Here is a 22210-nt window from a genome sequence, read left to right as displayed (position 1 = left end):
TCTAGTTCCATCTGCATTGTTGCAAATGGCAAATGACATTTCTTTTTTATTGGCTGAGTGGTATTCCATTGTGTATATATACCACCTTTTCTTTATCCATTCATCTGTTGATGAACATATGGTCTCTTTTCATAGTATGTCTACTGAGGACATAGCTGCTATGAACATTGGAGTGCAGGTGACCCTTCGATTCACTGCATTTGTATCTTTGGGGTAGATACCTAGTAGTGCAGTTGTTGGGTTGTAGGGTAGTTCTATTTTCAACTTTTTGAGGAACCTCCATAGTGTTTTCCAGAGTAGCTGTACCAGCTTGCATTCCTACCAATAGTATAAGAAGGTTCCCCTTTTTCCACATCCTTGCCAACATCTGTTGTTTCCTGAGTTGTTTATTTTAGCCATTCCAACTGGTGTAAGGCGGTGTCTCATTGTGGTTTTGATTTGTATTTCCTCAGTGCCCAGTGATGTTGAGCATTTTTTCATGGTAACATGATACACTATGTGGAAAACCCAAGAGACCCCACCCCAGAATTGCTAGAACTCATACAGGAATTCAGCAAAGTGGCAGGATAAAAAATCAATGCACAGAAATCAGTGGAATTTCTATACACTAACAATGAGATAGAAGAAAGAGAAATTAAGGAGTTGATCCCATTTGCAATTGCACCAAAAACCATAAGATACCTAGGAATAAACCTAACGAAAGAGGCAAAGGATCTGTACTCAGAAAACTATAAAGTACTCATGAAAGAAATTGAGGAAGACACAAAGAAATGGAAAAACATTCCATGCTCATGGATTGGAAGAATAAATATTGTTAAAATGTGTGTGCTACCTCAAGCAATCAGTACATTCAGTGCAATCCCTATCAAAATACTATCAACTTTTTTCACAGAGCTGGAACAAATAATCCTAAAATTTGTATGGAACCAGAAATGACCCTGAATAGCCAGAGGAATGTTGAAAAAGAAAGCTAAAGCTGGTAGCATCACATTTTTGGACTTCAGGCTCTATTATAAAGTTGTAGTCATCAAGACGGTATGGTACTGGCACAAAAACAGACACATAGATCAGTGGAACAGAATAGAGAACCCAGAAATGGACCCTTAGCTCTATGGTCAACCAGTCTTTAACAAAGCAGGAAACAGTATCCAATGGAAAAAAGGACAGTCTCTTCAATAAATGGTGTTGGGAAAATTGGACAACCACATTTAGAATGAAATGGGACCATTTTCTTATACTATACACAAAAATAAACTCAAAATGGATGAAATATTTAATTGTGAGACTGGCTCCATCAAAATCCTGGAGGAGAACACCTGTAGCAACCTCTTTGACCTTGTCTACAACAACTTTTTGGTGGACACATCTCCAAAGGCAAGGGAAACAAAGGCAAAAATCAACTATTGGTACTTCATCAAGATAAAAGGCTTTTTGCACAGCAAAAGAGACAATCAACAAAACTAAAAGACAGCCAACAGAATGGGAGAAGATGTTTGCAAATGTCTTATCAGTTAAAGGGCTAGTATCCATAATTTATAAAGAGTTTATCAAACTCAACATGGAGACAATAATCCAATCAAGAAATGGGCAGAAGTCATGAACAGGCATTTCTGCAAAGAGGACATACAAATGACCATCAGACATGTGAAAAAATATTTCTGGTTATCTCACTGTCTTTGGTGCAATTGTAAGTAGGATTTATTCCTCAATTTCTCTTTCTGCTGTGTCATTATTGGTGCAGATGCACAGAATTCCGTATATTGATTTTGTACCTGCAACTTTACTAAATTTGCCTATTAGTTCTAGTAGTTTTTTGGTGGAGGCTTTCAGGTTTTCTATATGTATGTATTACCATGTCACCTGCAAATAATGAAAGTTTTACTCTTTCCTTGCCATTTCAAATGCCTTTTATTTCCTTTTGTTCTCTTATTGGTGTGGCTCAAACTTCCAGTACTCTGTTTAATGATAGTAGTGAGAGTTCATTTCATTGTCTTGTTCCTGACCATAGAGGCAAAGCTCAAAGTTATTGCCATTTAGGATGCTATTAGCTATGGTTTTATCATATGTGACCTTTATTATATTGAAGTATATTCCCTCTAACCCTACTTTTTTGAGGGTTTTTGTCATGGATGAATGTTCTACTTTGTCAAATTGGGTTTTTTTGCATGTTTTGAAAGGTTCCTATCTTTTCTTTTATTAACCTTTTAATAATGTGGTGTATCCTGTTGTTTGATATGTAAACATTACTCCACCCTTGAAGCCTAGAAATAAATCCAGCTTGATTGCAGTGACTGATTTCTTTAATATATTTTTGGATTTGGTTTGCTACTATTTTATTGAGAATTTTTACATCCATGTTCATCAGTAATATTGGCCTGTACTCTTTTTATTGGGGTCTTTATCTGGTTTTGGTGTCAAGGTAATGCCTCCTTGAATGAATTTGGAAGTTATCCTTCCTTTTCTATTTTTTGCAATAGTTTGAGAAGAATAGGTATTAACTCTTCTTTAAGTGTTAGGTAGAATTTGCCCATGAAGCCATCTGGCCCTGGACTTTTGTTTGTTGGGAGGTTTTTGATTACTGACTTTTTTAAAAGATTTAATTTATTTATTTGACAGACAGGGAGTCCGAGCAGGGAGTCCGATGCGGGGCTCGATCCCAGGACCCTGGGATAATGATCTGAGCCAAAGGCAGAGGCTTAACCCACTGAACCACCCAGGTGCCCCTCTTTGTTAATTTCCTCATTGGCTCATTCATTGTTTAGCAGCATATTGTTTAACTTCTGCGTACTTGTGGTTATTCCAAATTTTTTCTTTTGGTTGCCTTCTAGTGTCATAGCGCTATGGTCAGAAGAGGTACATGGGATGACTTCAATCTTATGATATTTTTGAGGCCTGCTTTGTAATACAGTGTGTTATCTATTGTGGAAAATGTTCCACGTGCTCTTGAAAAGAATGTATTGGTGTATAAAATTTAGGCAAGTAGTGTTGGTGCTGTACTACCTCCTGCCAGTAGCTGTGTGCTAATGCTGAAAGGCAGGGGATGGAAATGGTGCTGGCCAGCTCCTTTGTTCCTGGAGAGGTATCTCTGAATGTTGCCTCTCAGATATGCACTCTGAGAAGTGCGAATAATCTCCCTACTCTGTGCCCCAGCCCCTCTTCAGATCACTGTTTCCACACTTTTGCCCTCTGAGTTGTTTGCCTGCCTTCTCTCCAGGAGCAGGACAGTACCTTCTAGACTCTGTCCCAGCCAAGCCTGCTGATCTTTAAATCTCCAGGTTTTAAACCCTACTGGTTGATCGAACTCACAAAGTTCAGCCTCTCTTATTCTCCGAGCCATTGGCTTTAGAGAAACCTTCTTGTCCATTTCCTTGTGTGTTCCTTTCTGTCTCACCCTTCTCTAGACCACGGGTCCCTCTCCTCTGCAACTGCTAGGATCCATTTCTCCCCTAAAGCACATCCCCATACTTCCTACCTTCTTTGATGTGGCCTTTTCTTTCCCTTTAATTGTATAAGTTGCTCTGTCAGTCTTCAGGACAATTTCTGGGGTATTTAGGATGATTTGATTGTTATCTATTTGTGTTAGTGGGATAAGGTGAGCCTAGAGTCTTCCTACTCTGCCACCGTCTTTTTTTATCCCTTTAAAAAAAGATTTTCAAGGGTTCCTGGGTGGCTTAGTTGGTTAAACATCTGCCTTTGGTTTAGGTCATGATCCTGGGGTCCTGGGATTGAGCTCTGCATCAGGCTGCCTGCTAAGCAGGGAGTCTGCTTCTCCCTCTCCCACTGCCCTTCCCCACTGCTCATGCTCTCTCTCTCTCTCTTGCTCTCTCTCTCTCAAATAAATAAATAAAACTTAAAAAAATAAAAAAAATATTTAAAGGTTTTCAGTCTCTAGCTATCAAAAAAAAAAGACCTTGGGAGTTTTATGTTAATGTGAAAGTGTGTGCTAACCACTCAAACTTGTTTTCTCTGCTTTCTGATGACCATCCATATTCTGGGGACTATATTAAGGATTTGAGATAGAGACGCTGGTATCAGAAAAATATTTTATTCTCTCATCATTTCATCCTGACCAGAGTTCCTAGAACTGACATCAGCCACCTCAGAATGGAGTTTGCGAAAGTAGACAACTCGTTCAGCACATGAAACTTGATAAGCTTGATTTCTTTTTTCCCTCTTTTACCCTGTATCTCTATGAACTTTGTCATTCGTTCTCACTCTACCACTTTTGTAGAGGGTCCCCAAGACCACCCACGGGTTTGATGGTTAAGTAGGAAAGACTTAGAAGACTCAACCTGTAGTCACAGGCCTTATTACAGTGAAACACTGCAAAGTAAAATAAGAAAAGGGAAAAGGCAAATGGGGCAAAGCTTATAAGAAACTAGGTACAGGCTTCTAAGGATCCTCTTCCAGCGGAGTCATATAAGATGTACTTAATTCCTACCCTAATGAATTATGACAATACATGTAATATGTTGTCGGCCAAGGAGGCTCATTAGAGACTGAGCATTCAAGGTTATTATTAGCAGCTGATCACCTAAACACACTCTCTAGCATGTCCAGAATTCCATACTGGAAGGAAAGTAGTAGCTCAGCATAAACCGTATTATTTCAACAAATGGTTTAGGCACAGTGCATCACTCTTATCATTCAGAGAATGTTTTCTGTCATTGTAGGGAACTGTTTACCAGTGAAGTCCCCAGATGCCAATCAAGAGTCAGCTTTACAAGCAGCCTTTCTAATAATGGCAGTCTTGAACTACTATGTGAACACTTTCTGAACACTATTACATAACTGTCTTTCATAAGCACATGGCGAATTTTGTATTTTCCTATCTTCTACCTCTGAGTATGGAAATTCTTCTCAGTAGGCATTCCTGCCTTCTCCTCCTCACTGAAGCTGGTATGGTTCTCTGGTCAGTAGCCATTTTGATCACCTTCCATTCATCTTCTGTCCACGACTCAGTTGCCAATCAGTGCCCCCAAACTAAATTATGTGTGCTTCAAAGTCATAGCTCTGAACCAGTCTGGAATCAAATATCATACCTTATGGTTCATTTGCCCAGCTTTAGTCCTTAAAGTAGTCTCAACTCAAGTATACCCAATCAGATATAAAACCTTGGTGAATTATACAAACATTCCAACATTCTAGCTCCAGTCCGTGTATCTCATCCCAATAGACTTAGCAGTCTCCCAATAGCTAATATTAATGGCTCCTGATTTACCATTTTTAATTCTAACACTATGTGCAACTTTCACGTGGATACATACTATAAATTACTTATTAGGAAAAAAAATTGAAAACCAAGATTACTCTGTGTAGCATATAAAACTCAAAGAAGAACATACTAATCAATTTTCAGTAAGAAACTCATAATCCACCTGCAAAAGAATGTTTCTTAGGTCATTCACATTGTTTCTAAATTTCAGAGCTAGAATAATCTAACCCACTGTTTTTCAAGTTGCAGATCTCAACCTATTATTAGATAATGAAATAAGCGTAGTGAATCTCAGGAGACATTTTATTAAAGAAATAAAATAGAGGAGAAGAGCAAATGTCAGAGTGTTCTGTACTTAATATGGGCAAATACTGTGAAAGTTTTGTTTCCATGGAGTGTGTGTGTGTGTGTGTGTGTGTGTGTGTGTGTGTATGTAAGATAGGTCATAGGTCATAATGTAAGTTTTTTTCTGAGTCATGGTCAAAAAAATGTTTGAAAGCTATGATTTAGCCTAACCCCATTAGCTACATATAGAGGTCCAGAAAAGGCAAATCACTCAGTGATTTCATAGTACATAACTTGTTGGTGGCTGTGTCTAGAGTCCTTTCCTACTTATGGGAGTAGAGCTATTGAATCCAAATGAAATTTATATTTTGTTAAACTGACCCTTCATATCAGGTAAAGATAAAATGAATATAAGTCATTTTTAATATTTAAAATGACACATCAAGGGGAAAAAATGCTACTTTCTGAGGTTAGGAGCAGCACAGTTAGGGGAACTTGGCTAAGTCAAGGAAACTTGCATTAAGAGATGTTAGGTCAGTAAAATCAAGAATCAAACTATAGATACTAGAATAATAGTGAGCAGGACCTGAGTAAAGGAGCAACTTAAGATATGTTTGATTTTTCTACCTTATGATATGTTTTAACAAATCTAGACCCCCTTTCACAGTACCACACAAACCAGTCTAAAACCAAAGGAAAGCTAAATTAGAGGTCGAAGCAGCCTACCTGCTAGCAGCCTACCAGCCTAGCCTACCTACCCACCTGTAGACATGACTGTAGGCCTCCTTCAGATAGGTAAACCAGACACAGAAATAGCTCTTGTTTCTATCTTTTTTATCTTTCATTAACATTGCCTGCAAACATTGCCAGTTATTTTTTTCACCTTAGCCTTTACTGATATACCAAATAGGCTGTACCATTTTTAAAATAAGGATCGTAAAAGGTGTTTCAGAGTAAAAGTACTTACCCCAGTTAGAAATCCCATCATCTAAATGCCCAGCTCATAAGAGTCCAAGGTACCCATTCAAGCATTTAGGATACATACTGTTTTGAACCAGTGGTCTGTTGGAACTAAGCTATGGCTGTATGAAGTTACTAGTGAGATTATATTTGGAAGATTTTTTTAAAGGATTTTTCTGCTTAAAAAAAAAAAAGTTTGGGAGCTCCTGGGTAGCTCAGTCAGTTAAGTGTCTGACTCTTGATTTTGGGTCAGGTCATGATCTCAAGGTTGTAAGATTGAGCCCTACATTAGGGGGAGGGAGAGAGGTGGAGTCTGCTTCTCTCCTTCTCCCTCTACCCCTCCCTCTGCTCATGCTTTCTCTGAGCACATTTCCAACATTTCCAAAATTTCAAGTTACCTGCAGTTATTAAATTACTACTTATGTGTTTTAAATCCATGACATGAAGGAGTTATATTCCTTTTAAAGTCCTTAACTGATTAGTTACTTGGATCTTTCGTGTTCCTAAGGACTTAATCAAAACAGGATATGTAGTAAGAGTCCATTTCCCTTTAACATGGTGTCACAAGTATGGTAGTTGATCAGTTTTTTATATTATCATGCCCTATTAGATACTTGAAAAAAATGTGATTACAACTTTGATTTTCTTAGGACATGAAAAAAAAAACGCTAGTTTTTAAAAAGAAGAAAATTATCAATTCCCTTTGTGTAGCTAATTATCAATTTTAAATTGAGAATATTTTTCTAAAATTGTACATGACAACTAAGGTATTGAATTGTTATCCTTAAAGATATTTTAGCTACCATTTTGATTAGTATTATTATCTAAAGAATAAATTGACATAGGGTAATGACTTGAAAAGGAACAAAGAGAACATTAAAGTTATTAAAACATCAGGTCTCTGCTAGAATCTGTTTGGAGTTTAATAGTTTGTTTGAATTTCATAGGTTCTAGGTTTAAGAAAATTGCTTATCCACTGGGGCTGGCCACTTTAGGAGCAACTGTTTGCTACCCAGTTCAGTCAGTAATAATTGCAAAGGTAAGTTCCTTTTAAGTGATAGCTACATTTCAATATTTATTTAAACTCTTACTGTGACAATACTTAAATGTCCTAAGTATCTTCAACATTTAATTTTCAGAGAAATATAGTGAGCATCAGCTCTTACTTTGGCAAAATCACATTACATTTCAGGATGGTAAATGCCATTCTTAATTACGTGATCATCACAAATAAATAGGATAAATTTGTTTAAATATAATTTGGTGATATTAATGCTGCTTTTTAAGATTCAGTTTAGAGACACTGAATTAGAATTTATGGAGGGAAATACCGCTGCATTGCTGAGCTATGTGAAAATCAGTTTTTAATTAACAGAAAATTGTACCTGTTGACTGCTGTCAGTTCATTAGATTAGTATAAGAATCAGCAAATTGTTAGATGACAGAGGCTTCTGAAGGTTAAAAAAAATCATATACAAATTCAATTTTGATACCACCTAGAACTAAGTAACATTTTCCATGAGTCTGTATTACAGCTTTTTGTCATTTTCTTGTGAGCTTACCTGCAAATCCAAACATTCTCCAATGATTTGAACAGTTTGGGCCAATATATTACTTTTAATTCATATTTAGATTAAGAAGGAGAGCTTGGGGTGATGAGGTATTTTCTTCCTTTCCTTCTTTCCTTAATTGCCAACATTTAACATTTCTTCCTCACACTTGAAGCATTGTATAGTGTTACCAGAAGAATTTCCTGTACTTGTGTTCTCACTACTACATCTCCTTAATTATTGATATAAACTGTCTACATTTTAAGAATGACAAGGATATAGTGCTCTATGTAGTTTGTAAAGTGATCAAAGTATAAAAGTTTATAGCAAAGAGAGCATTATTCATTAAATCTTGTTATAGTTGAGATACTTGATCCAAAAATGATAAACTTATTTTTTATAAGTCTCTTTTATATAGGAATTAGCCACTTAAATTCATATCCTATTCATGCTGAAAGAAACTTGTGAGCTTATTACATTCAACTTCCTCATTTTCTCATTTACTGATAAGAAAACTGTGGCCCAGGAAAGTTTCACAGTGACTGATTTGTCCAGGGTTCTATTCAGCTTCAGGTGTCCTGTTTCCCTGTCCATTTCTCTTCTCGATGTATAATGTTGCCACTGAATCTTTTGGTTTGTTTAGAGTAATGCCTCAATGCTTTTTAAATAAAATTGGTTACTACTTGTCCTTAAATGATTTAAGCATTATAGAAAAGTATAGGAAATAAAAAACAATTAACCACCTGGAATTCTTTTATCCAGAAAAATATCAGTGTTAACATTTGGTAGAATGTTGTCGAGACCTTTCTTTATGCGTATATAGAGATAGAAAGATAGATGGGTGAATAGGCAGATACAGTTTCATAATAACAGGATAACTTTGTAGTATACATCTTAATTTTTTTAAAAGATTTTATTTATTTGACAGGCAGAGATCACAAGCAGGCAGAGAGGCAGGCAGAGAGAAAGGGGGAAGCAGGCTCCCTGATGAGCAGAGAACCCAATGTGGGGCTCGATCCCAGGACCCTGGGATCATGACCTGAGCTGAAGGCAGAGGCTTTAACCCACTGAGCCACCCAGGCACCCCACATCTTATTTTTAATTTTAAGAATAAAGTATTAAACTTAATTTTACTCTGACAGAAGGAAAATAAAAGAATTCCTGAACTTCAAATAAAAATTTCTATGATAAGAGAAATTAGATATTAGTATGATTTCCTGAAAGTTATTCTATGGTTAAATACTGATTGTTACTGAAACTCCTAGAGACCCTTGCCTTTTCTTTGACTGGCATCGAACAATGTCATGTGTAATAACTGATGGATTCTAATATATATATAACATGGATTCTTAACCTGAGATCAATGATAGACTTCAGAGTGACTCCACCACCCAAAACTATGAAAAATTTTATATATAGAATAGATGCCTTCTAATTTGATATTGTTGGGACCAGTAGTCACCAATTAATTAAAAATGTTAAAGTAGAAAGTTTTTAAAAATCATGAATACAGACCTTAAATATTTTATTTCAAACTATAACGAATGCTTCTCTGGTTTTCTCTTTTTTGAAGTAGGTATTTTCTATGAGTATGGGTCTCCTAGCTGAAGATCCATAACATCTGTCTTATGGTTAGCCAGTTATGTCTTCTGCTGTTTTCAGTTTAGATTTCCTTAAAATAGAATGAACACTTAAAAACATTTTTAAAATAATATGAGTACAGAATCCTCTTAAATTGTTATTATTTCTTCCAGCCTTTAACATTTGACTTTGCCTACCTCTAATTTGAGTCATTTTTAAAATTAATTAACTAATTAATTAATTTAGGTAAGTCATTTTTTTAGTCTTTACAAAGCATTTAACTTAATTTTCCTGTAGGCAACAGTTCTTTTCACACTCATATTTCATCCTATTATGTTATATTTTAATTTTTTAAAATTATAGTAAAACTGATATAGAGACTTAGAAATAAATACAACTGATTCTTGGTAAGTGTACAGAGCACTTGTGAAAGACAGTACTTAGACATATTTGAGAGTACCTACTATCGATGAATACTCAGCATTCTATGGACATCATTTATTATACATTTTTAAGACATCTTTAGTTAATCAGACAAATCTCTTCAAAGGGTATCAGGTAAGAGCTCTTCTGCTATATGGGTATTTTTCTTAAGGAAAGGGCCCATACTTTTAGGAAATTCTCTGAGGTCTATGACATAAAAAAAAAAATCACAAAATGATAGTCCAGAAAAATCTTTGAAAAACAGAAGTTACACTCCGGTTATTCACCATTTTGGAAATGTACTTCAAGATGGGATTTCTTTTTGCTTTTTATGATTTTCCTCACACTGTTTTCATTATTACCTTACATAAAGAACCTCAAGTAATCTGTCTTTGAAAACTATAAAATATCTAGGAATAAACTTGTCAAATAATATTCTAAGACATATTTATTTAAAACTACTAAACTTTACTGAAAGGTATTTTTACAACTTTAAATACATTTAGAGACATATCTTGTTTCTAGATGAAAGGACTGAATATTGGAATATGGCATATGTTCCCAAATTTATAAGTTTAATTTAGTTCTTACAGAATTCCTGGATTTGTAGGGAGTATGACATTCATTCAACCAGTATGTGTTGTCCCTATACCATGTATTGGTAACTGTGCTAGCATAGAAAATAAAATAGACCCCCCCCAAAAAAAAACCCAAGAGAATGTCCAAAAACAAATATATCAAGTATGTCTTTGTATACATTGTGGGGTAGGAGGAGGGTATAGTAAAGGTGGCATTTCAGATCAGTGTGTAAAGAAAGGATGGATTGGTTATTTCAGACATGTGTTGGAATAATTAGCTTTTTGGATAAAAATCTTAGACCTTTACCAATTATCATGCAAAAATAAATTCCAGGTGGACTAAAGATCCAATCATGAAATATAATACTGTAAAAATATTAGAAGAAAGAAGATAAATGTTTCAGTGATGTTGAGATAGAAAAGGCCCTCTTAAAATCCAGAAGCCATCAAAAAAAATTAATGCATTTTACTACATCAAAATAAATGTATTTATTCTGATCACAATATAATATATACAAATTAATAGAAAATACAAAACTGGGGAAAATATTTGGCAACATCTATAACACAGGACTAAATAATGGCCTTCCTATATTAAGAACTCCTATAAATTGATAGGAAAAAGATAAATGTCCTCTAAGAAAATGAAGAAAGTAAAAAAATAAAAAAGAAGAAAATGAAGACAGTAATACACAAGCAATCCACAAAATAAGAAACATAAATGGCCTAATAAATGAAATATTCTTAACTTTATCAGCAATCAAATAAATGCAAATTTAAAGATCATTTAGAGATTGGCTCTGAGTCTTTCACTTTGATAAAGATTTAAAAGACTCAATAATACTACTTCTGGTAAATGGGCTAGTAAAACATTTTTGGTAGGCGTATAAATTATTACATTATATCGCTGACTTTATGGAGGCAATGTGTCAATATTATCAAAAATTAAAATGCATATAATCTTTAATCCAGATATTTCACATCCAGGAATTTGTACCAAGGAAACACCACAAAGATGTGTGGTCCCAGTTCTATGTGTAAGAATGCTAATCACAGCATGCTTATAATTGTCCAAAAAGAGGAAACATCCCATATTCCCCAACATAGGGAATTTATTAAACTAACTGTGGCATATCCATTGTGAATACTTACTATGTAGCTATTATAAAAGAAGCAGATCTACAGGTATATAAACTGATATGGAAACATCTCTGACAAATTGCTAAGTTTTTAATATATCAATTATCAATATGTATAGTGTGATCCTATTTGTATTTTGAAAAAAGGAAACAAGTGTATATGTGTGTGGTTTATTTCAAAATTTAAGGGGTGCCTGGGTGGCTCAGTGGGTTAAAGCCTCTGCCTTTGGCTCCGGTCGAGGTCCCAGGGTCCTGGGATCCAGCCCGCGCCGGGCTCTCTCCTTGGCGGGGAGCCTGCTTCCTCCTCTCTCCCTGACTGCCTCTCTGCCTGCTTGTGATCTCTGTCTGTCAAAAAAATAAAATCTTAAAATAAATAAAAAATAAAATTTAATTTAAAACATAATTGAGATTGTAGAGTATAATCTGTTCTCTAATCTTGTCTTTTCAATTTAGTGGTTCATCATGGAAATCCATATCAGTGGATATAAATCTAAAATCTACCTCATCCTTTTTGGTAGATCTATATAGAGATCAACATTCCATTTGTTCTAAAATACTGTCTGTATGTATCTAATGCACATATGAGAGGAAAATCTCAGGGACGATAGCCACACAGCTGTGACCAAAGTTACATTTTGGGGAGGAAGAAGACTTTATATTAGTGGATTGATTTATTTTTCTTAAGTGTAAGTATATACTTAGCAAAAAAAATTCTATTTTAAGCAAGAAAGTCACAGTTTTAAAAAATTTTTAAGTTCATGTTTATAAAAAGTATAATCCTGAAAATCTTCCAAAACCTCTTTAAAACTTGAAAAGTCAATAGCTATTGAAATTACTTTAGCCATAGGGAACAAAAGGATGGGGAAAGAATAGAAAGAAGGAATCAGGAGATTTTTAAAGGGAAAGAAATCTGAACGTAACAGCAGCTTTAGGAAGTCACTCACCATCCTTGCCTCTGCTTTGGTGTGTTTGTAGTTCATTTTGTATTTTATGTTTCTACCAAAAGAGAATATTATTCTCTGGAGAAATACATTAATACTTTATGACAGGGGAAAGCACCATAAAAATTTGAACAAAAGTATTAACTTTGTAGCATCTTAGAATCTTATTTTCTCAGTTTATTATCTCAAGCTGTCTTTCCCAAACTTCTGTTAAATAGGCATAGTTTTAAATTCACATATTGCAGTGTGAATGCAAACTATACGTTTTTAAGAATTTATTTTTCTAAGAGCAGTTTTAGGTTCACAACAAAATTAAGCAGAAGGTACAGAGATTTCCTGTGCACCCCCTATTCCCACATATGCTTAGCATCCTCCATTATTTGCGTCTGTTTTCCACATCCCCCATTAGAATGGTACATTTGTTGCAATTGATAAGCCTACGTTGACACATTATCACCCAAATTCATAGTTTACTTTAGGATTCACTCTTGGTGTTGTCTTAGCTCTACATTTTTTAGCCTTTTACATGAAGCAAATGATTTTTCATATAAGATTGAAAAAAATGGGTTTTTCTGTTACATGATCTAAAGATCTATGTCTTTATTATTGATTCTGACCTGAGTGTTCACATAAAATTCCTGACATAATTTTTCTGATATTTGTTATTTTGGCTTTTAAAAATATATCTTATTTGATTCATTTCTTGTTTTAATTAGGTAACTGGGGAAAAGGCATATACTGTAAGCCAGCAAATTTATGAAGCAGTTAAATCATTGTGGACAAAAAGCAACAAAGAAGAATCACTTCCTAAACCTAAAGAAAAATCTAAGGTAGAGTTTAAATGGAACAAAAAGGTAGACATTGAGTTTCATTGGTTGGGGTGAGGGATTGGCTTATAATAGGAGTCACTGTCAGAGGTCGAGAATGAAAGGAGATGAAGGACATAGTATCTTTGCATACTATACATTTTTAGGATGTTTTATTGTTTTGGCAAAATGATTTACTTATGAAGGAAAAATCTTTTTGGTAAACAGCTAGAAAATTCTGCTACACTAGAAATACCAGCAAAAACAACTGACAACCTGAAATACTCAGTTTCCTTGCCAGCAGAACTCAGCTCTGGAACAAAGACAAAATCAGAATCCACCTCAGGTTAGTTTGAAATAATTCAATTTTATTTTCATTCTTTTCCTAAGTAATTTTGTAGTATTATTAGGTATAGTTTGAACTTATGTAAGTGCTTTCTACATAAATGTTTTTTCTTTCTCATATCTGTAGTCTATATATCTTTTTAGATTATGAGATACTGGTATACTTGGGACTTTTTCTAATTGCCATATTGTTCATAATACCAATCTTTGCATATAGGAGTGTGGAGTAGCACTGGTGGGTTGGGTGAGGGAAGGATTTAATATCACTTTATAAATGTGAGCTTTGCAATTATGTGGTGGAAAGTATGCCTTTCTAGGTTCTATAGTGTGAGTCATATCTACATAGACTATAAGTAAGGCTATAAGTATGAGTCATATCTACATAGAAGAAATATTATCTTTCCATTTCTTGTGCTATTTACCCCTATCAGTCTTAGTTTCCACCATCACTTATATTTAGTGTAGGTACTAGGAAAACATTCAGCATGAAATAATAAAATAACACCAATTATAATACTAATAACTTTTTTTTTAATATTAGATACTGGCAATTTGTACTTTTTGAGACCAAATAGTGACAGTTGTACTTTCTACGCAAATATTCCCATAGTTTTATTGTAATCATTGAGAAGGTAACAGTGTTTAATACCATTTTAGGAGTGTATTCACAGAAACTCAGCAGTCACTAGGTTATACAGGATTATCTGTCTGTGCAATGTGAATGGTACTACCCATTGTTTTATCGCAAAGGAAGTAAGACCAACTCAGAGATAAGGAAGTAGAAAATAATGATAATATCTGCCCTTTACAGAGTGCCTACTGTGGTATTAAGAGCTATAAATATATCCTGTGTTATTCAATTCTCACCCAAAAGGCAAAACAAAACAAACAACTCTTGTGCATATGTAATTATAATCATTGCACAATGAACAGCTTGAGACTCAGGAAGCTTAAGTAACTTGCCCAAAGTCATGTAGCTTATGAGGAGTAGAGATGTATTCATAGCCTAGCTTTTTCAAATACCAAAGTCCAAGCTCTTTCTATTGTATATAGGTTACCTATATACAATATAGATATCTGATATATACAGTATATATAGTACAGAGTTTAGTCTCTAATTTCAGCTACCTCCCCTATTTTAATTTTTACAAAACCTGTCACTGAGTAACAAACCTGATAGGAGTTTTACAGTGTTCTCCTGTCACCTCTCATTTCTAATATGATGGTTTACAGTATTTACTTTTTTATTATTTATTTTCAATTCTGGTACAGTTAGCATACAGTGTTATATTAGTTTCAGGTGTACAACACAGTGATTCAGCTCTGCCAGAGAACACCCTGTGCTCATCAAAACAAGTATACTCTTGTTTTGAGAAACAGCTCTTTCACCAATCCCTCACCATCCTCCCCTCTGGTAACCATCAATTTGTCCTCAGGAGTTAAGAGTCTGTTTCCTAGCTTGTCCCTCTTTTTCTGTTTTCTTTTTTTTTTCTGGCATCCATGCAGATATAGATAGATTAGATAGATTATATGTAAAGGAGATGTGTGTGTATGTGTGTGTGTGTATTGATGGACATTTGGGCTATTTCCGTGTTTTGACTGCCACTGATAATGCTGTTAAAAACATTGTGGTGCATGTACCCCTTCAAATCTGTATTTTTGTATCCTTTGGGTTAATACCTAGTAGTGGTATTTGTATTCTTTGGGTAAATTCCTAGTAGTGCAATTGCTGGGTTGTGGGTAGCTCTATTTTTAATTTGGTGAGGAACCTCCATACTATTTTCCAGAATGACTGCACCAGTTTGGATTCCCACCAATGGTGTAACATGGTTCCACCTTCTCCACATCCTTGCTGACATCTGTTGTTTCCTGTGTTCTTAAAGTTAGCCATTCTGACAGGTCTGAAGTGGTACTTCATTGTGGTTTTGATTTGTATTTCCCTGATGATGAGTGATGTTGAGTATCTTTTCATATGCCTGTTAGCCATCTGTATGTCTTCTTTGGAAACATGTTTATTCATGTCTTCCTACCCATTTCTTAACTTTGTTGTTTGTTTTTTTGGTGTTGAGTTGGATATTTCTTTATAGATTTTGGATACTAACCTTTCATCGGGTGTGTTATTTGCAGCTATCTTCTCTGATTCTGAAGGCTGCATTTTAGTTTTCTTGATAGTTTCCTTTGCTGTGCAGAAGCTTTTTATCTTGAGGAAGTCCCTATAGTTCATTTCTGCTTTTGTTTCCCTTGCCTCTGGAGCTGTGTCTGATAATAAGTTACTACAGCCAGGTCAAAGAGGTTTCTGCTGTGTTCTTCTCTAGGAATCTGATGGTTTCCTGTCTTACGTTTAGGTCTTTATTTCGGGTTTATTTTTATGTATGGTGTAAGAAACTAGTCCAGTCATTCTTCTGCATATGGCTGCCCAGTTTTCCCAGCATCACTTCTTGAAGAGACTTTTTTTTTTTTTTGAGTGGGAACACTAGCAGGGATGAAGGGGAAAAGGAGAGAGAGAATCTTAAGCAGGGTCTATACATGGAGCCTGACATGGGGCTTGATACCATGACCCTGAGATCATGACCTGAGCCAAAATCAAGAGTTGGACATCCAACTGACTGAGCCACCCAGGCACCCCGAGACTTTTTCCATTGGATATTCTTGCTTTGTCAAGATTAATTGACCATATAATTGTTGCTCCATTTCTTGGTTTTCTTTTCTGTTCCACTGATCTTCAGATCTGTTTTTGTCTCAGTACCATACTGTCTTGATAACTACAACTTTGTAATATAGTTTAAAGTCTGGAATCATGAGGCCTCTAGCTTTGCTCTTCTTTTTCAGGATTGCTTTTGCTATTTTGAGTGTTTTGTGTTTCCATACACATTTTAGGATTGTTTGTTCTAGCTCTGTGAAAAATACTGGTGGTGTTTTGATAGGGATTGCCTTAAATGTGCAGATTGCTTTCGGTACTATAGACATTTTAAAAATATTTGTTCTTCCAGTCCTTGAGCATGGAATGTTTTTCCACTTCTTCCTATCCTTTTCAGTTTCTTTCATAAGTGTTCTGTAGTTTTCAGGGTATTTTTTACCTCTTTGGTTAGGTTTATTCCTAGGAATCTTACGGTTTTTGTTGCAATTATAAGTGGGACTGATTGCTTTGTCTTTCTGCTGCTTCATAATTGGATTATAGAAATGCAGCGGATTTCTGTACATTGAATTTTTAACCTGTGTCATTGCTGAATTGATGTATTAGTTCTACCAATATTTTGGTGGAATCTTTTGGGTTTTCTGCATAGAGTGTCATGTCATCTGCAAATAGTGAACGTTTGACTCTTCTTTGCCAGTTTGGATGCTTTTTATTTCTTTTTGTTTTCTGACTGCTGAGGCTGACTTCCAGTACTATGTTAAATAGCAATTGTGAGACTGGACATTTCTGTCTTGTTCCTGACTGTAGAGGAAAAGCTCTCAGTATTTCCCTACTGACGATGATATTGGCTGTGGGTCTTTTGTATATTGCTTTTATGATGCTGAAGTATGTTGCCCCATCCCTACATAGTAGAGGATTTTTATCAAAAATTGATTCTGCATTTTGTGAAATGTTTTTTCTACATCTATTGAGAGGATCATATGGTTCTTATCCTTTCTTTTATTAAGGTGGTATATTGCATTGATTGTTTTGCTATTGTTGAACACCCCTGAAGCCCAGAAATAAATCCCACTTGATTGTGGTGAATAATTCTTTTAATATACTGCTGGATGTGAATTGCTAGCATCTTGTTGAGAATTTTTACATCCATGTTCATCAGGAATATTGGCGGGTAATTCTCCTTTTTGGTGGGGTCTTTGTCTGGTTTTGGAATCAAGGTAATGCTGGCCTTGTAGAATGTTTGGAAGTTTTCCTTCCATTTCTGCTTTTTTAGAATGGTTTGAGAAGAATATATATTAACTCTACTTTAAATATCTGGTATAAATCTGCTGGGAAGCCATCTGACTCTGCATTTTGTTTGCTGGGAAACTTTTGATTGCTGATTCAATTTGTTTGCTGGCTATGAGTCTGTTCAAATTTTCTAATTGTTCTTGTTTCAGTTTTGGTATTTTGTATGTTTCTAATTATTTGTTCATGTCTTCCAGATTTCCCAGTTTGTTGGCATATAATTTTTCATAATACTCTCTTGAAATTGTTTATATTTTTTGTGTTGGTTGTGATCTCTCCTCCCTCATTCATGATTTTATTTATTTCAGTCATTTTCTTTTTTCTTTTTGATAAGTCTGGCTACGGTTTATCAATTTTATTACTTCTTTCAAAGTACCAGCTCTTAGTTTCATTGATCTGTATAACGTTTATTTATCTGAATAACATTTATTTCTGGTCTAATTTATTATTTCCCTTCTTCTTCTGGCTTTATGATTTATTTGCTGTTCCTTTCCTAGTGCCTTTATGTATAAGATTAGGTTATACATTTGAGACTTTTGTTCCTTCTTTCGGTAAGCCTGCATTGCTATATTCTACTTACCTCTTAGGACCACCTTTACTGCATCTGAAATGTTTTGGGCTGTCGTGTTTTCATTTTCTTTATTTCTTCTTTAATTTCCTGGCTAAGCCATTCTTTAATAGGATGTTCTTTAACATTCATGTATTTGTTGTCTTTCCAAATTTTTTCTCGTGATTGACTTCAAGTTTCATTGTGTTGTGTTCTGAAACTATGCATGGTGTGATCTCAGTCTTTTTGTACTTGTTGAAGCCTGATTTTTGATCCAGTGTGTGATCTGTTCTGGAAAATGTTCCATGTACACTTGAAAAGAATTTGTGTATTTTAGTGCTTTAGGATGAAATGTTCTGAATATATCTGTTTAGCCCATCTGTCTAGTGTTTCATTCAGAACCATTGTTTCCTTGATTTTCTGCTTAGGTGATCTGTCCATTGCTGTAAGAGTGGAGTGTTAATATCCCCAGCTATTATTATATTATTATCAGTGAGATTCGGTGTCTTTGTTATTAATTGATTTATATATTTGCATGCTCTCTATTTGGAGGTATAATTATTTATAATTGTTAGATCTTCTTGATGGATAGACCCTTTAATTTTGATATAATACCCTTCTTCTTGTTACAGTCTTTGCTTTAAAATCTAGTTTGTCTAAAAAATGCATGGCTATTCTGGCTTTCTTTTGACATCCATTAACATAATAGATAGTTCTTCATCCCCTTACTTTCTTTTTTTTTAAATCATTTATTTATTTTCAGTGTAACAGTATTCATTGTTTTTGCACCACACCCAGTGCTCCATGCAATCCTCGCCCTCTCTAATACCCACCGCCTTGTTCCCCCAACCGCCCACCCCCCACCCCTTCAAAACCCTCAGATTGTTTTTCAGAGTCCATAGTCTCTCATGGGTCACCTCCCCTTCCAATTTCCCCCAACTTCCTTCTCCTCTCCATCTCCCCTTGTCCTCCATGCTATTTGTTATGCTCCACAAATAAGGGAAACCATATGATAATTGACTCTCTCTGCTTGACTTATTTCACTCAGCATAATCTCTTCCAGTCCTGTCCATGTTGCTACAAAAGTTGGGTATTCATCCTTTCTGATGGAGGCATAATACTCCATAGTGTATATGGACCACATCTTCCTTATCCATTTGTCCATTGAAGGGCATCTTGGTTTTTTCCACAGTTTTGGCGACTGTGGCCATTGCTGCTATAAACATTGGGGTACAGATGGCCCTTCTTTTCATTACATATATATCTTTGGGGAAAATACCCATTAGTGCAACTGCAGGATCATAGGGAAGCTCTATTTTTAAATTCTTGAGGAATCTCCACACTGTTCTCCAAAGTGGCTGCACCAACTTGCATTTCCACCAACAGTGTAAGAGGGTTCCCCTTTCACCACATCCTCTCTAACACATGTTGTATCCTGTCTTGCTAATTTTGGCCATTCTAACTGGTGTAAGGTGGTATCTCAATGAGGTTTTAATTTGAATCTCCCTGATGGCTAGTGATGATGAACATTTTTTTCATGTGTCTGATAGCCATTTGTATGTCTTCATTGGAGAAGTGTCTGCTCATATCTTCTGCCCATTTTTTGATATGATTGTCTGTTTTGTGTGTGTTGAGTTTGAGGAGTTCTTTATAGATCCTGGATATCAACCTTTTTTCTGTACTGTCATTTGCAAATACCTTCTCCCATTCCAAGGGTTGCCTCTTTGTTTTGTTGACTGTTTGCTTTGCTGTGCAGAAGCTTTTGATCTTGATGAAGTCCCAAAAGTTCATTTTCGCTTTTGTTTCCTTTGCCTTTGGAGACATATCTTGAAAGAAGTTACTGTGGCTGATATCGAACAGGTTACTGCTTATGTTCTCCTCTAGGATTCTGATGGATTCCTGTCTCACGTTGAGGTCTTTTATCCATTTTGAGTTTATCTTTGTGTACGGTGTAAGAAGTGGTCAATTTTCATTCTTCTACATATAGCTGTCCAGTTGTCCCAGCACCATTTATTGAAGAGACTGTCTTTTTTCCACTGGATATTTTTTCCTGCTTTGTCGAAGATCATTTGCCCATAGAGTTGAGGGTCCATATCTGGGCTCTCTACTCTGTTCCACTGGTGTAAGTGTCTGTTTCTATGCCAGTACCATGCTGTCTTTTTGATCACAGCTTTGTAGTAAAGCTTGAAATCAGGTAACGTGATGCCCCCCGTTTTATTTTTGTTTTTCAACATTTCCTTAGCATTTCGGGGTCTCTTCTGATTCCATACAAATTTTAGGATTATTTGCTCCAGCTCTTTGAAAAATACTCGTGGAATTTTGATCGGAATGGCATTAAAAGTATAGATTGCTCTAGGCAGTATAGACATTTTAACAATGATTATTCTTCTGATCCAAGAGCATGGATTGGTCTTCCATCTTTTTGTGTCTTCTTCAATTTCTTTCATGAGTGTTCTGTAGTTCCTCGAGTACAGTTCCTTTACCTCTTTGGTTAAGTTTATTCCCAGGTATCTTATGGTTCTTGGTGCTATAGTAAATGGAATCGATTCTCTAATTTCCCTTTCTGTATTTTCATTGTCAGTGTATAAGAAAGCCACTGATTTCTGTACATGGACTTTGTATCCTGCCACGTTACTGAATTGCTATATGAGTTCTAGTAGTTTGGAGGTGGAGTCTTTTGGGTTTTCCATATAAAGAATCATGTCATCTGCAAAGAGAGAGAGTTTGACTTCTTCATTGCCAATTTGGATACCTTTTATTTCTCTTTGTTGTCTGATTGCTGTTGCTAGGACTTCTAATACTATGTTGAACATGAGTGGTGAGAGTGGGCATCCTTGTCATGTTCCTGATCTCAACAGGAGGGCTGCAAGTTTTTCCCATTGAGGATGATATTTGCTATGGGTCTTTCATAGATAGATTTTATGAAGTTCAGGAATGTTCCCTATCCCTATACTTTGAAGTGTTTTAATCAGGAACGGATGCTGGATTTTGTCAAATGCTTTTTCTGCATCAATTGAGAGGACCATGTGGTTCTTCTCTCTTCTCTTATTGATTTGTTCTATCACATTGATTGATTTGCGAATGTTGAACCATCCTTGTAGCCCAGGGATGAATCCCATTTGGTCATGGTGGGTAATCTTTTTAATGTGCTGTTGGATCCTGTTTGCTAGGATCTTGTTGAGAATCTTAGCATCCATATTCATCCGTGATATTGGTCTGAAATTCTCCTTTTTGGTGGGCTCTTTGCCTGGTTTGGGGATCAGGGTAATGCTAGCTTCATAGAGTCTGGAAGTTTTCCTTGTGCTTCAATTTTTTGGAACAGCTTCAGAAGAATAGGTGTTATTTCTTCTTTGAAAGCTTGGTAGAATTCCCCAGGGAATCCGCCAGGTCCTGGACTCTTGTTTTTTGGGAGGTTTTTGATCACTGCTTCAATCTCGTTACTAGATATCGGCCTATTCAGGTTGTCGATTTCTTCCTGGTTCAATTTTAGGAGTTTATAGTTTTCCAGGAATGCATCCATTTCATCTAGGTTGCTTAGCTTATTGGCATATAACTGTTGATAATAACTTCTGATGATTGTTTCTACTTCCTTGGTGTTAGTTGTGATCTTTCCCTTTTTATCCATAATTTTATTAATTTGGGCTTTCTCTCTTTTCTTTTGGATTAGTGTGGCCAATGGTTTATCAATCTTATTGATTCTTTCAAGAAACCAGCTTCTAGTTTCATTGATACGTTCTACTGTATCTCTGGTTTCTACCTCATTGATCTCTGCTCTAATCTTGATTATTTCCCTTCTTATGTGTGGAGTTGGTTTGATTTGTTGTTGATTCTACAGTTCTTTAAGGTGTAGAGACAGCTGGTGTATTCTGGATTTTTCAATATTTTTGAGGGAGGCTTGGATGGCTAGGTATTTCCCCC

The 22210-nt window shown here is 35.6% G+C and overlaps 1 protein-coding gene across 1 annotated transcript in view; it reads left to right on the top strand.

Annotated features, from left to right (window-relative positions):
• LOC116861910 (MICOS complex subunit MIC27-like) overlaps positions 1 to 22210 on the top strand; it is a 552532-nt gene that overhangs the window by 28350 nt on the left and 501972 nt on the right. Inside the window, exons 5-7 of the mRNA XM_032848804.1 lie at positions 7408 to 7499; positions 13389 to 13502; positions 13707 to 13824. Coding sequence (XP_032704695.1) covers positions 7408 to 7499; positions 13389 to 13502; positions 13707 to 13824 — 324 coding nt within the window. The remainder of the gene's footprint in view (positions 1 to 7407; positions 7500 to 13388; positions 13503 to 13706; positions 13825 to 22210) is intronic.

This window comes from Lontra canadensis, unplaced genomic scaffold, assembly GCF_010015895.1.
Source record: "Lontra canadensis isolate GAN:19392208 unplaced genomic scaffold, GSC_riverotter_1.0 scaffold209, whole genome shotgun sequence".
Lineage (NCBI taxonomy): Eukaryota > Metazoa > Chordata > Mammalia > Carnivora > Mustelidae > Lontra > Lontra canadensis.
Note: the sequence above shows the minus strand (reverse complement) of the source record. Positions and strands in the feature narration are given on the sequence as shown.